Source organism: Hyperolius riggenbachi, chromosome 3 (assembly GCF_040937935.1).
Source record: "Hyperolius riggenbachi isolate aHypRig1 chromosome 3, aHypRig1.pri, whole genome shotgun sequence".
NCBI lineage: Eukaryota > Metazoa > Chordata > Amphibia > Anura > Hyperoliidae > Hyperolius > Hyperolius riggenbachi.
In genome coordinates, this window is record NC_090648.1 from 191326668 (window position 1) to 191343045 (window position 16378).

Below are 16378 nucleotides of genomic sequence, written 5' to 3' on the forward strand. Positions count from 1 at the left end.
GCACCCCATGTATCAATGCAACATTCCCTTCAATGTGCTGCAATCCTGCTTTTGCAGGATTTGCAAAGTAACCTCCCTCTCTACTGTGAATGCCACCTAACCTCTAGGTACTGCATCTTGTTGCATGTCAAATTAAAAACCAAAACATTGTTTCCTATTATGCATCTTACATAACTTCCTGAGCCAAAAACTTGAATTCTTGCATTCTTCTACTCTTTGTCTGTCCTTTTTTTTTTTACAAATGTAATCAATTCAAATTCATCGATTTGGCTTGCTTTATTATGCATAAACAGTGAAAACATACACTTGTTGCTCAGATATTTTAAATGACAACAAACTTTTGAATTTCAAAAAATCAAGAATACAACCAAAAGAAAATAAAAACATAATAAACAAATATACATATTACTATGTGGCTATTTATTGTAAATGTTACACTGTTCTTAGTGGTAGGTGCCCACAGTACACCAGGCAACTGTACAGTCTAGTAAGCATTTTTCATACATTATGATATGATTTGAATCGAAATAGATGCTTTTTAGACAGTTATAATAATATATTTGTTTAACTTTCTTTATATTAACAGCCAATGTAAGCATTTCCACACTGGGTAATTAGCATTTTAGAATATACCTTATTTTCATCTATTGTATAGTAAGATCTTTTTCGTTTTAACATACTTTACAATAACACACTTTAGACATCCAAGGATTCTGTTTCAGGTCATCTGAAAAGGAAAAATAAGAAGTAGGTGAGATTCTTATGTTTAGTATCATCTATGTTTTGGTTGACTTTTTTTGTTTTCAGTCACTAAATGTCCTTAAAGGTGGCCCTACACTACTCGACTTAGCAGCCGATTGACCACCCGATTCGATAATTATTATTGAATCACATGAAAATCGGTGACACCAAAAGCATGCCTGATCTAGGATGTATTGATCGGATACGCTGCAAGATGTAGGGCCGGCGTGGTCGATCGTGTGCACGGCAGTAAAGGCAAGCAATATCGGGACAAGTGAAAAACGCCCGTAGCTGTTCCCCCAGTGTACAAATGTGCCTCCCATGTGTACTTTGTACATTACCTGTCCTATGCCCATATGCAGTGCCCATCCATCTTCCGCTTCTTCCTCTTCCGTTTGCACCTCACACGCCACTGTCATATAGCATGTGTGACGTCACTCAGAGCCAGGACAAGGTCCTCCAGCACCCACGGCTGAGGCACCAAAGTGCGCCCCTCCATCCTTTCCACCCCAGCCGTTACACACTAATTGCTATTAGACTAAGAGACGCCCCAGGGCCCCTGACCCCCTCCCCCCAACACCTTAATCTCTAGTTATCTGGCTCACAATCATTGCCATGTATCCCCTTTTCTTATTTCTCTCTGATTCAAGTTCAAACACAATAGGGGAATCATAGCTGAGTGAGTTGTGCGCCCCCTCCTACACTGCGCCCTGAGGCTGGAGCCTCTCTCACCTCTGCCTCGGCTCGGCCCTGACGTCACTCACACCACACGCTACACACCAGCGGCATGTGAAGTGCAAATAGAGGAGCTGGAAGGGGAAGATGGATAGGCACTGTGCGTTGAGTGACATAACTGGTAATGTATAAATGCATACACATGGGCATATACACTAGGGAGGCAGCGGCGAGGCAGTGGATGCAGCGGATTTGGACTATTCCTGAGAGATTTCATGATTCGATCAGAGAGATTTGTCTCTTGGTCGAATCCGGCCATCATCCAGGGATGTAACAATAGACCCTGCAAGGCATGCAGCCACAAGGGGGCCTAAAAGCAGCCGTAGGGGGCCCCATGGTGGGAGAAGTTTATTTTCCCTGTCCTGAGAGACTGACAACTAAGGGCACAGAGAGATCATACAAAGTTTTGCAGACAAAAACATTTGCAGACAGTCCATATTCAGTGTACAGCAGGTTCTTGTGTACAGCACCAAGCCCCCAACCTCTCTACCCCTCCCCAAGTGCTCTGTACTGTAGTGATGCTGGAGAAGTTTGCAGAGCCAGTTCTGCTCCATCAGAGATAGACAGAGTGAGTGTAATAAGCTGTGGCTGGGAGCACAATCGTCTGTTGTTTTTCTGTGTGTGTTTTCTGCACAATGTGTGTCTGTATGTGTGAAAACATGCACATTTTATCACAGAAGCTAATGTAATCGATAGAGAAAATGTGTGCAGTGGTTCACTGTTGTCTGCTTTTATCTGCATGGGGAAAACACATTCAAGTGTGTACTAGCCAATTAAATTACACTGGTTCTCAGTGTACCTGTGCAGAAAGCGAGGGGGGTAGGGGTACCACATCCAAAGTTTCACAGGGGGGGCCCAGTTATTTCTAGTAATGCCCCTGCCATATATAGGCAGATATATGGGCACCCTTAGAAAGACTCTGAAGTAATTATTTAATTGTTACTTTCACCCCATGTCAAGCCTATGGCTGACTAAAAATGATGCATGAAATAGCTATACACCTTCCACTGCTATATGCTTGCATGAACTATCACAGAAGCTACTTTGCACTTTAGGTTCATGCTTACTCCCAGTACTCCAATGGCTCTAATTAGTTAGCATTAACAATAGACATAGCTTTCATGCAAAATCAGTTTCACTGTAAAAGTCTACTTTTTTCTTTCAAATGGTATTGTTTAAAAGGGAAAAAAATATGGCAGCCTCCATTTCCTTCTCTCTTCAGGAGCCCTTTGAGGCAAAAACACCATAAGCTCCCCCCATACTGTTAACCCCAATTATTTATAAGCACCGCAGGTGTAGACTAGAGATGAGCCTCTGTGTGCTTTTCATTGGGATCAGGACGTTTGTAAAAGAAAGGGAAGATTTTACAGCCTCCTTTGCAAGGTTCCTATGCAAGGAAAATCCCCACTTTTTATACAAGGTTCCTACCTAGCATGGGCTTGATTCACTAACCGTCGCTAAGCCGGTTAGTGTGCCTTATCTGAGGTTAGTGTGCCTTATCTGAGGTTAGTGTGCCTTATCTGAGGTTAGTGTGCCTTATCTGAGTTTAGTGTGCCTTATCTGAGTTAGTGTGCCTTATCTGAGTTAGTGTGCCTTATCTGAGGTTAGTGTGCCTTATCTGAGGTTAGTGTGCCTTATCTGAGGTTAGTGTGCTTTATCTGAGGTTAGTGTGCCTTATCTGAACTTAGTGCCCCTTAAGTAGCTTTGTGCACACTAAAATATGCACAAAGCTACATTGCGCACTGCACAATAACATCGCATCCGCTATACTGTACATGATGCGACCTTAAGGTCACATAGGATGCAACCTAAACGTCACATCAGTGCACCGTTATCGTCGCATCCTATGCAACCTTATGGTCGCATCATATAAGTATAGCGGGTGTGACGTTATCGTCGCACCACGCGCAAAGATCGACGCATTACGCTGTGCGCGCTGTGCGAGGTGCAGTGCGCGATGTAGCTTTGTGCATCTTTTAGTGTGCACAAAGCTACTTAAGGGGCACTAAGTTCAGATAAGGCACACTAACCTCACATAAGGCACACTAATTCAGATAAGGTTAGCGCTGTAGTTTGTGCCCGCTAAGTGATAAGGCACACTAACCGGCTTAGTGCCGGTTAGTGAATCAAGGCCCATGTGCACAATGTTTATAAAAAGAGTATTGCCATACTTCACAATATAGTACATATATAGTGTAGCCAAATACTGGGGGGTTAGTTTGGGTGCTAGGCTGCCTGTAGCTATAGCAGCCACCAAGGCTTATGTAAGAATTGTGGGCACTTGGCTATAGTATAGGTTTAGGACTGGGGGGAGGGAGAGTTACTAGTAAGTGTTAGGTGTAGGTAGATGGGAGCTTAGTGTTAGGCATAGGTAAGGGAGAGGTTAATGTTAAGAGTAGGTAGGGAAAAGGTTAGTGATAGACATATGTAGGGGAGAGGTTAGTGTGAGGGCCCATTTCCACTAGCCACCGTGCACAGCTGCAAGACGCGCGATGGCACTTCCTGGTCTGCGGGTATGCAGATGAATCCCGGAAGCAGTGTCATGCATGGCTATGGGACTCGCTGCTGCCCGCACGGGACAATACTGCAATGGCGGCCGAATCGCTAAGACAAACGATTCGTACGGCGGCAGCATTATCCCCTATGGCAGAGATTCCACACGCGATTTGCTTGCAGGAAAACTGCGGATTCAGCCCAATTTCTGCAGCAGTGGAAAAGAGCCCTTAAGGCATAGGTAGGGGAGAGGTTAGTGTTAGGCGTAAGTGATGGAGAGGTTAATGTTAGAAGTAGATAGGGGGAGGTTAGTGATAGGCATAGATAGGGAAAGGTTAGTGCTAGGCATATGCAGGGGAGGTTAGTGTTAGGCATAGGTAAAGGAGGGTTAATGTGAAGTTTAGGCTAGGGAATGTGTAAGTAAAATATTCTACTATTGGCAATATCTGGTGCTCATTTTAACAGACGCCCCTGTTACATGTATGCCTGTAAAGTACTGTGGAAGATGTCAGCACTATATAAATACACAATACAATAATATAATGTGTGTTGTTGTGGAATTAGATTTGGTGCACTAATATATATTTTTATTATTAATAATTATAATAAGTGTACAACTCTGCACCCAGCAGGACCTCTGTTTCTGTGTAGTCGTTGTTGTTTTATTCCAATGCTAGAGTTTACAACTAAACTAAATGACTTGTGCTTTGCTATTTCAGCATTTTCTGGCCTTTCTGTTTTTGTAAGACATTCAAATATCAAGCATTACTTTTTCTTTACTGAATAAAATGTTAGCGTCGATATTTTCACCCTTGTATCATTACCTCTGAATTTCCTTTTCAATCCTCTTGGCATTTACTCTCTACATAAGCCTTGTGTGTTTATTGTCTCTTTTCCTACTACTTGAACTTCAGACTGCTCATCCAATTGCTGACTAGCTTATTTATGAGGGTCAGCTGTGGGCACCTTTGTGTAGGGGGCAGTAAACGCAGCCTAAAAATATACCCAGTCCTCTCTGTGTGTTTGTATTCCTTGTCACTTCTAGCATATCTGTATGCAATTACCTGATCACATCTGATTAGCCCTGCCTCCTTTTAGAAGTGTGTTAATTTCTTATCACAGGATTTCATCCACACAGCAGTCAATAAATAATTCATGTTCCCGGCTCTTTGTTGTGCGTCCCTGAACTGCACACAGAGCAGCGAGGCTGACAGCTGTGTCACGACAAGCACCAAAGATCTGACATGACAAGTGACTAACAAGTTTCTTTCACTCTATAGTGAGGGAAGACAATGACACAAAGTACAGAAAACAAAATTCACCTCGCACAAAATGATGCAGTTTCTTTCTGTACAATCAGGATTTTGTGTCTGCTATGAGCTGATTCCCAGCCCATAACCTCTGGTCATTTTAGTACTGCCCACCCCTTTCATTCTCCTCACTGGCTTGGCCATTTACGCTTGTCCACGGATCAATATGAACAATTCTTGGAGAAATACGATGTCACTATGGCAACCAAGCCACAAATTCTCAGTGGAAGGCACTGAGACCAGTTCTGAATTCTCCTGAGGTTTCCAGAGGTATAAGGAACAGTGTTTTAAAATTCAGGAAAGGACACACAGGGAAGCCTGAGCCATTCATTGTTTACTGCCAATATAATGATACCATATTTGAAGAATCCAATTCTCAAGCTGCATCCCTGTCATCAATTTTATTCAAACAGGAGTCTGCCTGTATATCTTCTGTAAAGAGGTATGTGGTGTGTATCGGCTGCACTTCTGTTCCTTATCAAAATAAGTAATAATACAAAATGGACATGTACCTAAATGTAAACATTTCAGATTATATCTACTCTCCTTTTTAGCAATATATTGATACTGCAGTTTTATCTGTAATCGTAATCGTTACAAATGAGGTTGATCTGATATGGATATACTGTATGTATTGTTAGTCCCTCATGATTAATACTAATCTTATTATGTAAGGGTAAGCTATAATTTAATAGCCAACCCAAAAATGACCATCTGTCTGATCATCATTCATCAACATATCTAACCTGACCAGGTACTGTGTAATATATGAGGCTTTTAAGTAGACCTGTATTACATGATGTCCTTGCAGGGGCCACGGTCGCAGCCTAAGGGGCCCGCTCGTCCTCCTCACCTGCTGCTGCTGAGGGAGTCAGATACTCACTTCGCCATGATCCAAGCGCTGCAGCTACAAACTTCTTCCTGTTCTTGTGTTCCATCTCACAGTAAGAGCGCTCTCTAGGGGTACTTGCTACCAGGGCTGGCCCTACCACAAAGTCACCTGAATCCTAAGAATTAGGTAGCAAAATCTAGGAAATCCATCAAGTTCCAAAAGATACCATACCAGATGTCACATAATGACAAATGCAGCTGGAAGCATGGAGACAGGACACTAAGGGTATCATTCATAAACAGGCTGTCGGTAGTGCGGGAAAACACCGTTCTTCTCCGCAACCGGTAATTAAGACTTCTGGGTGGCCATTCATAAAGAAGTCTGCCTGTTGCGGAAGAAGTGCGGAGGTTTTCTGGAGGAAGCTGGCGGCAGCGTGGCAGTAGGCATGCGGAAACTTAAAAGCTGCCCGATTCCCTCCCTGCGCTGCTCTGTCTGATGCTGCTTGGGAGGTCCCTCCCATTCATTTATATGTATTCCGCCCGCCTATCGCTACTGTCGAGCAAGCGGTATTTTCCTTCCGGATACCGCTTGCTCTAATCTTTATGAATGGATGTGTTTGTTACTTTTTCTAGATTAATCTAGAAAAACTCCGCACAAGGCGGAAATGTATCGCTCTGTCACTTTTTCATGCGGAAAGAGCCTTTATGAATGGGGCTTATGCTGAGTGGTCGGGAAAGTCACCGGTGTTAAGCATTTCCGCATGCGGAAATGCTTTATGAATGATACCCTAAGTGGCTGAAGTGAGGAGATGCGTCAGCAAATCCTGGAGCACCTCTCCACTCTGCTCGTGACTCTGCATGAGGGGGGGTGGACATTTTAGGCTACCTTTGCAGCATGGGGGACTCCTCAGACTGCCTATACTGTGGAGGAGATACCTGAGGCTACCTATACTGGGTGACACCTCAGACTACCTAAGGGGGGGGGGGGGACCTATGCTGGGGGCTAACTAATATTGTGAGTACCAGTGCCAGGGGACGACGTCCACCTGCTTTTTTCAGAGGGTGGATGCCTTCCACCCTGGCATGTGTGGAGAGGAGCAGCGCAGTGGAAGGAGAGCTGTGGGGACAGCAGGGAAGGGGGACCATCTCCCCCTCCTTCCCTCACCTTGGGGCTCTCCATCCCTCGCTCTCCCCACCAGAACTAATGTGCGGGTGGCTGGCAGTGGGCGGGACTTACCTCTTCCTCGATCCAAGTGTTGGGTAAGATCTGCGTGCCGCTGCTCTGGTCTAGACCAGACAAGACTAGCGGCAGCGGATAGCTCCCTCTTGCGCCGGAACGAGGAAGAGGTAAGTCCTTCCCGCTGCCAGCCACCCGCACATTAGTTCTGGAAGGGAGAGCAAGGGATGGAGAGCCCCAAGGTTAGGGAAGAAGGGGGGAGATGGCCCCCCTTCCCCACCGCTGATCCTACAGCTTTCCTTCCACTGCGCTGCTCCCCTTATGCTGGGGGGACACCTGACTACCTATTCTGGGGACAAATATCGCTGACTACATATACTGGGCACAAATATCCCTGCCTACATATACTGGGGACATATACCCCTGACTACATATACTGGGCACATATACCCTGCCTACTTATACTGGGCACATATACCTCTAGCTACATATACTGGGACATATACCCCTGACTACATATACTGGGCACATATACCCCTGACTACATATAATGGGCATATATACCCCTGACTACATATAATGGGACATATACCCCTGACTACATACACTGGGGACATATACCCCTGGCTACATATACTGGGCACATATACCCCTGCCTACATATACTGGGCACATATACCTCTGGCTACATATACTGGGCACATATACCTCTGGCTACATATACTGGGACATATACCCCGGACTACATATACTGGGCATATATACCCCTGACTACATATAATGGGACATATACCCCTGACTATATATACTGGGGCACATATACCCCTGGCTACATATACTGGGCACATATACCCCTGGCTACAAATACTGGGCACATATACCCCTGGCTACATATACTGGGCACATATACCCCTGGCTACATATACTGGGCACATATACCCCTGGCTACATATACTGGGCACCTATACCCCTGGCTACATATACTGGGCACCTATACTTCTGGCTACATATACTGGGGACTACTAAACCCCTGACTACATATACTGGGCACATATACCCCTGGCTACATATACTGAGCACGTATAACCCTGACTACATATACTGGGCACATATACCCCTGGCTACATATACTGGGCGCATATACCCCTGGCTACATATACTAGGCAACTATACCTCTGGCTACATATACTGGGGACTACTTTACTCATGGCTACTTATACTGGGGACACCTATAGACCTGGCTACCTATGCTGGGGGTACCTATTTTGGGGGAACTGCTGTCAGATTATCTGCATTTTTGTGGAACCGCTGTTATTTATTTTGGGGAACAGCTGCCAGATTATGTGTATGTTAGGGGAACGGCTGCTGCCAGATTACGTGTATTTTGGGGAACTGCTGCCAGATTGTGTATGTTTGGGGGACCACTACTGCCAGATTATATGTATTTTGGGTGTTACGTGTATTTTGGGTGATCCGCTGCCAGGTTTCGCGTATTTTGGGGAACTGCTTCCAAATCATGTGTATGTTAGGGGAACTGCTGCTGCCACATTGTCTATTTTGGGGGAACCACTGCCATATTATCTGTATTTTAGAGGAACTTCTACCAGATTATGTGTCCTTTTGGTGAAATGCTGTCAGATTACATCTATTTTGGGGGGATACACTACGGCAGAGCTCAAAATTCCCCGGCAGACCTTTTACATCACTGCTAAGGTCATGTATTTTGGCCCCACCCATGAACACGCCCACATTATGCTTGACCACACCCATTTTTGGGGAGTTTTTAGGGTGAGTCCACTCACCTCTTTTCCCAGGACTAGTCCCCTGACCACTGCCTACCTAATATTATTGGGGGGCATATCTGTCTACCTAATGCTACTATTACTAGAGGCTAACTAATACTTGGGTTGGGGAGACCTCTGGCTACCTAATAGTATCGGGGCACGTCTTTCTACCTAATACTTTTGGCTTGTAAACCATAGCACCAAATATAATATCTCATTTATCATGTAGATTAGAGGTCCACTTTGTCCAAGTGTTGTTAAAACAAGTGTTGTTAAAGCAAACCTGAAGTGGAAAAAAACGTATGATATAATAAATTGTATGTGTAGTTCGGATAATGAGTAAAACATTAGTAGCAAACAAAAGAGTCTCATATTTTTATTTTCAGTCATATAGCTTTTTTATAACATTGCATTATCCTGCCATATTTGCAGTTTAAAAACACACTCTTCATTTAGGTTATAAAGCAGAAATGACCTTTTGAACTTCCCGGCAGTAAAACGTTATCTCAAACTGTCTCTCACTCTTTCTCTACTGTTTAAGTGCTTCAGAAAACAGGATTGTATCTGACTCATGTTGTGTGGAAGAGCTCAGAGAAGCTCTTTTGCATTGATAACAACTGAAGTTTTTTTTAACTCTTCCTGTACTGGAAAATAACATAAGGCTTTTTTCTTTACTACTAATATTCTATTTCTTAGCTGTACTACACATACAATTCATTATCTCATAAGTTTATTTTCACTTCAGGTTTGCTTTAACTGTTGCTATTGTTAATTTTTGCCTCCCTCTGCTTTATTAAATATGTAAGGGTGTGTAGCTATTGCTTAGTGAGGGAATACAATTTATGGATGACTGTAACTAGAACAATCACTTAGCCCAGTATAGTCAGAACGATTAAGGAAGCAATGCACAAGTGATGTCATGCAGCAGAATTGATGTAGTGCGATATAAATGTACAACCATCAGTCACTCAGCACAATATGAAATGACCCAGGGTACATACCGTGCTGTACTCTTTCACTGGAAATGAAATCTCAACCCTTTTCCTTGGGGACAGGTCAGGAGACTACTGTCAGCTGTCCCCCGTCAACTCAGCTACAAGTCTCTGAGATTTCTTAACTAAACTGACAGACTAGAGAGGATGAATCGCGGAAACTCACATCACAAAGAAGCCAAGTTGTAAATGAAATTATGGCCCGCTATATATTTCATAAAGATCCGTCATCACAATCTGCAGTTCAATAATTCACAGCACACCCAGTACCGAGCTTCATATTTTTAAATGATATAAACATCTAAACACTCAGACATCATTCTACGGTATGAATCACAAGGTTTAATGGCAGTATTGTAAGCCTTGGTAAGCAAGCGCTGGGCACTGGTATAGCTTCAAATTAATTAAGGTTATGTAAAAGCCGCTTTGCCTGTGTCAGCCTCTCTGTGACCAGCTCTTTATACTGCCATACTAATAGAGACACCCAGCGTACTTTCAGAGGTTGGACCTTGCACGTATATTTAAAAATGCTTTAGTGTAAAACTAATTATAATGAAGTGGTAGTGTCAGCTTTCTTTTCTCAGCCATAAAGCCTTTAGCCAATCTCAGCTTTGAATTCTTGATGAAAGAGCAAAATGAAACATCTCCACACTGTCTGACCCTTAAAGGTGATTATTAATTTGCAGCAGCAGCAGCTATAAAGGTATTAGTCTTGGTGCCATTTTATGAGTTCAGATGAGTGATGGTGTTTAAGTATAACTGCCACTACTTACCTGGACTCTCTGAGTCTTCCAAGCCACTTTTCTCCTGAATGGACTCTGGCTCCTGAAAGGTGACTATCTTTGTCATATTGTCATCTACAAATAAACAAAGTGACTTTAATTTAAAAAAATGTAAATTGAAAATTCTCACACGCAATAAAGTACATTTAGATTTGTGAAATTCCACTTCTTTTTCTTTGTGGTACAAAATTATCAAATCACTCTTTCCACCTTCTGGTATAGGAACCACAAAATAAATAAAGAGTAGCGTAAAGGCCCATACACACGTCTGATTTTTTGGAACGACGGGTCGTTTGAACGTCCCGTCGTTCAGACGTCCGCCCGCTACATCGGGCGTGTGTACAGACTGTCATTCGCGTGATAAGCGGGCAGATCGCTCAAACTCAGTCTTATCACGCAAACGATAGTCTGTACACACGCCAGATTTAGCGAGCGGATGTCTGAACGACGGGACGTTCAAACCCGTCGTTCCAAAAAATCAGACGTGTGTATGGGCCTTTAGGCACATTTTTTCACACAGTAGTTGCAAGACATTTCCAGGCTTTATATTGGATTTGATATGATAAGACAAATGAAAGCTACTTAGCTTAAAGGGAACCTAAAGAGACGTAAATGTGGCCAGTCTAACTTACCTGGGGCTTCTTCCAGCCCCTTGTAGTCCTCCTGGTTCCTCACCGTCATTCCGCTTTCTTGCATTCAGCAGCCTTCCCCTCCAAGAGGGCTGTGCATCTCCTTGATCATGCTCCCATGGTCCAGAATGTTCTGTGCTTGAGCACAGTTCATAAAACATTGCAACTGCACATGTGCTGAATGCTCCCAAGAACAGCAGCGCGATTGAGGAGGCACAAAGCCAGGGTCAATCATGTGCAATAGCTCAGGACTGACCCCAGGGGGTACTGTTACCATGATGCAGGAGGCCTAGAAGCAGTAAGCAGGAAGGACATGGAACACCAGGATCCAGGGAAGTGAGTGACAACTTCTGCTGCACACTCCCCCTACACTGTGACCCCCCTCCCTTGTGCTTACCCACCTGCCCCTCTGCCTTCCCGGCTCTCAGCATACCTAAATGGGGCGACTCCATGGCTACCAAAGGTAGGGGTCTCTGGCTACCAAAGATGGGGTGGGGTCTCTCTGACTACCAAAAAGGGGGGGTTCTCTGGCTACCTAAAGGTGGGGCGGTTATCTGGCTAACTAAAGTCAGGGCCTTTCTGGCTATCTAAACGGATCTCTGGCTAATTAAAGGGGGGATTCTCTGGCTACCTAACAGGGGCTCTCTGGCTGTCTTAAAGGGGGGGGGGAGGACATTTCTTCCTACCTAAAGGTGGCCTCTCTGGTCACCCCAATGGGGGTGGGCTCTCTGGTTACCTAAACTGGTACTCTCTGGCTACTGTGGCATGCCTCTGGATACTGGATCGCAAGAGTGTGCCCGAATCTATGGGGGGGGGGGGGGAATCGCTATTGATATATCCTGGGAGCCTTAGCACAAATAAAGACAGAAGCACAAGGATCAGTGTAAAGAGAGCAGCATGTGTACTCTATATCCTGATCCAGCGGCCAGGGAATATGTAATATAATGTCCCTCTCACCCACTATCTGCACTCTATCAGTCACCCACATTTTACACTACCATGACCCACCTTCCATATGACTATCTGCCCTACCATAACCCACTCTTTGCATGATGCCACCCAATACCTGTAGTGCTGTCACCTACAATCTGCACAATCATCATCTACTATCTGCATGATCATCTTCTACTATCTGCAGCACCATTACCGACTTTCTGCATGATGATCACCCACAATTTGCACTGGTGTCACAAAATGAAAAAAAAAGGGAGACAAATCTGCTTGTGTTAGTTTACAACCTCAAAGATTTACATAATTCAACATTTCATTAACACTAAACTTTTCTAAGGCTGGGAAGTGTTAGTGAAGGATAAGGTAAAGTCTTCGAAGTCCAGAAAACAAGACATAAAACAGACATTAATGTCACTGAACAAGTTACTCACTCTGTGGGTGTAATGAATAGCGGAGATGCCGCCGCGTGGTCTAGCGTCGGGGCGGCTGTCTCCGCATTCAGGCCGGCAGTTTCTGCACAGCGACATGTCTCTGGTTTGCCTGGGCCTTCTAGTGCACATAGATGGAGAGCTACGCGCGCACCAGAAGACAGGACCTTTATGCCAGCAGGAGAGGTATCAGCTGATCAGGACGATCAGCTGATCCCAGCGAAACTCCTGATTGGTTGAGTGGCTGGGGGCGGCGCTGTAGTATATATAGAACTTGCTTGTCAGTTGCTGCCGGTTCTCTGCCGTTGCGAATACTAATGTGTGAGCACTCAGACCTCAGTCACATCCTACAGTGTGTTAGAACCAGTTGGAACTGGGAATTCACACTTATCCAGATTCCGCTCTTGAACTTTACTGTGTTATACTTTAGATCAGTTCCAGGGTGTTGAGACCAAGGGCCTCACACCCAAGCTTAGGATTACTGTGTCATTACTGTGTTATCCTTTAGACCAGTTCCGGGGTGTTGAGACCAAGGACCTCACATCCAAGCTTAGGATTACTGTGTCATTACTGTGTTATCCTTTAGACCAGTTCCGGGGTGTTTAGACCAAGGACCTCACATCCAAGCTTAGGATTACTGTGTCATTGCTGTGTTATCCTTTAGATCAGTTCCCGGGTGTCGAGACCAAGGACCTCACACCCTAGCATAGGATACTGTGTTATTCTTTAGACTAGTTCCTGGGTGTCGAGACCAAGGACCTCACACCTCAGACTAGGATTGTGCTTATTTGTTATGACCTCTGGTTCTGTTGACCTCTCTCTTGTTTTCTGATTCGGTACCTCTGCCCATCTGTCTTCTAGTTGTCAACCTTGCCTGTACCCGGTTACCGAATCAGCTTTCTGTCTCTGTACCTTATCTGCTCGTGTGTTGCCGACCTGGCCTGTCTGACCCTTCTGGCTGTCACTCATCCCTCGAGTGATCAGTCTGACTGTACTACTCGTGACACTCATCCTTCAGGTGTCAATTAGCTGCAAGGGCTTCCTGCTCCTCAGGAAGTCCTGTCTGCAGTCCAGCCAGGGGCCTCTATCCCATAGGAGTCCACTGGCTGCAGTACAGTCTGATTCCCAATCGATCAGGGAATCCTTGGCTGCAGTACAGGCTGATTTTCAATCCATCAGGGAATCCTTGGCTGCAGTACAGTCTGTCTCTCCTACGCTCAGGAGGACAGCTGAAGTACAGCCAGTGGCCACCTGAACCTCTGGGGTCCACTGGCTGCAGTAGAGTCTCTATCTCCCGCTTCTTGGGAGATAACCTTTCTTACTGTTGCACCAAACACGTTACCACACTAGGTGTCCTGTGTTAAGCTATACTGGTATAATTGGTGATTCTGCAGATCACACATAATCGGGTATAGCGTCTGCATTATTGGTGATACTGCAGATCACCAATAATCAGAAATCCTCTGTGTGCTGACACCAATCGTTACAGTGGGTCTGTGTGAACGTCCTCAGGCCAAATAAAGTGCTCAAACAAGGAGCTCCTTGTGATTGATGTTTTTAGGCACTTTATTTGGCCTTAGGAAGTGGGCACAGAGCCACGAAATGTGTTGCCTGTGTTTATTAAAGTTCATATTTATATGAACTTGTTATTGAGGTAAGCCACCTCTATTTTTCTATTTCTAGCAGTTTTTGTTTACTGTTTTATCTACTTCTGGGCACCTCTTTCCCCCTTTGTGTCTTACTAAAGTTATATTCATCAGGTAGGTTCCTTATCTACAGTCTCATGAGTCTCATTAGTTGTCATCGCTGTGATTTGAATCACTTGAGTTTACTCATGGGTATATTTTATATCTTAAAAATGACCTCTTAAATACCTGGAAAATAAAAATAGTGCTAAAAAACATGTAAGGAAAGTAATTTTACATTTGATTCAATTTGGAATAACTTATTTTAAACACTTTTGTTTGTTTGGAGCCGAAAAGTTATTTTCCTGATAAGGTTCAAAGCATCTCTTGAGAAAACTCGGGATAAATGTTTAATGAATGATGCGGATTCATATCTTTTTCTTACTTTCCCTAATGCTGAAAGAGGGAAATTTGCCCGTTATTCCTAACTACCAGACACATGTTCTGTTTTAAATTCTATTCATCTTGATTGGCCGACATATAAATTTGAATGAATCTTGCATGAATACAGTATTAAAAAGAATCCGAGCTGGCATAAATTTGTAATTCAAAACATACTAACTGATGTGGGGGGCAAGCCGGATCAGGTAGTGTCCATCTCCCCTGCCCAAGAACCACCTGAAGCATTTAATAGTTTACTTTCGCTTTCAGGGGTCACGACACTGCATACAGAGCTCTGTGCTCTCATTCAAGAAGCACAGAGCTCAGAAAGGTGGGGATCGGACGGGGAATAGGTTGCAAAGGGCCATAGAGAAGAGGGAGGTGGGCGCTCCTGAGTTCCAGCCAGAATGAGCGTTTTGCAGGATTGATTATCCTGAAAGGGATGCTGCTTTCTCTTTGCTGACAAGCTGCATGGTGGAAATTTTGGGGTGTCACAGCGTGGAGCGAGGGTGTGGGGGTTTGAGAGCACCATGGAGGGGACACAGAGGCATTGCATAGAGCTGGGAACATGCCTCTGTGTACCATATGAAACCCCCCATCAAATCCACCTCAGGTACACTTTAAAGAGAAACTCCAACCAAGAATTGAACTTTATCCCAATCAGTAGCTGATACCCCCTTTTACATGAGAAATCTATTCCTTTTCACAAACGGACCATCAGGGGGCGCGGTATGGCTGATATTGTGGTGAAACCCCTCCCACAAAGAAATTCTGAGTATGTACTATTGGCAGTTTCCTGCCTGTGAACCCTGTTGCATTGTGGGAAATAGCGGTTTACAGCTGTTTCCAACTGCCAAAACAGCAAGCAGCAGCTACATCACTTGCCAGCAGTAAAAATGTCACCATGTGATAAATGTCAAAATATAAATCAGGGATTTAAAATATTTTACAATGGGCAAACACTGACTAAATCATTTATACATAATTATTGTAAAAATGAAGCACTTTTTTATTACATTATTTTCACTGGAGTTCCTCTTTAAGTAGGGTGTTGTAATCAATGTTCATACACGTACTGGTTAGAGCAACTGTACTGAATTGTGATAAACTTTCTTTAGTGGTTCTCTTCCTCACCTGATTTTCAGTGTTACAAATCAGAACTATATTTGTAGAGAACACATGATGATGATGCAGTAATTAGAAGAAAAGAAAACTGTATTCATTAAGAAACAAAGAAATTAGGTCAATAGACAAAGACATTTTCCCTAAAATTTGTAAAGATGATTGATAAAGCCACACACTGTAAAATGTTTTACAGTAAAGTAAACACTTCAGCTATGCATATCAATTCAATCAAAACTTAATTATTTCATCAGAAATGTTTCCAACTTTAAACAAAATAATGTGAAATGTATTATGACCCTCAGACCATTGTTGGATGTGGTTATCTTTTTATCTA

At 43.9% G+C, this 16378-nt stretch overlaps 1 protein-coding gene across 5 annotated transcripts in view; it reads right to left on the reverse strand.

Annotated features, from left to right (window-relative positions):
• Positions 1-318: 318 nt before the first annotated feature.
• Positions 319-16378, reverse strand: part of WDR72 (WD repeat domain 72) — a 558532-nt gene continuing 542472 nt past the window's right edge. For all 5 annotated transcript variants that reach the window (XM_068275478.1, XM_068275479.1, XM_068275474.1 and 2 more), the window contains 2 exons: positions 10837-10920; positions 319-727 (listed from right to left, as the gene is read on the reverse strand). In XM_068275478.1, the coding sequence (XP_068131579.1) occupies positions 672-727; positions 10837-10920 (140 nt within the window). In that variant the 3' untranslated portion in view covers positions 319-671. The remainder of the gene's footprint in view (positions 728-10836; positions 10921-16378) is intronic.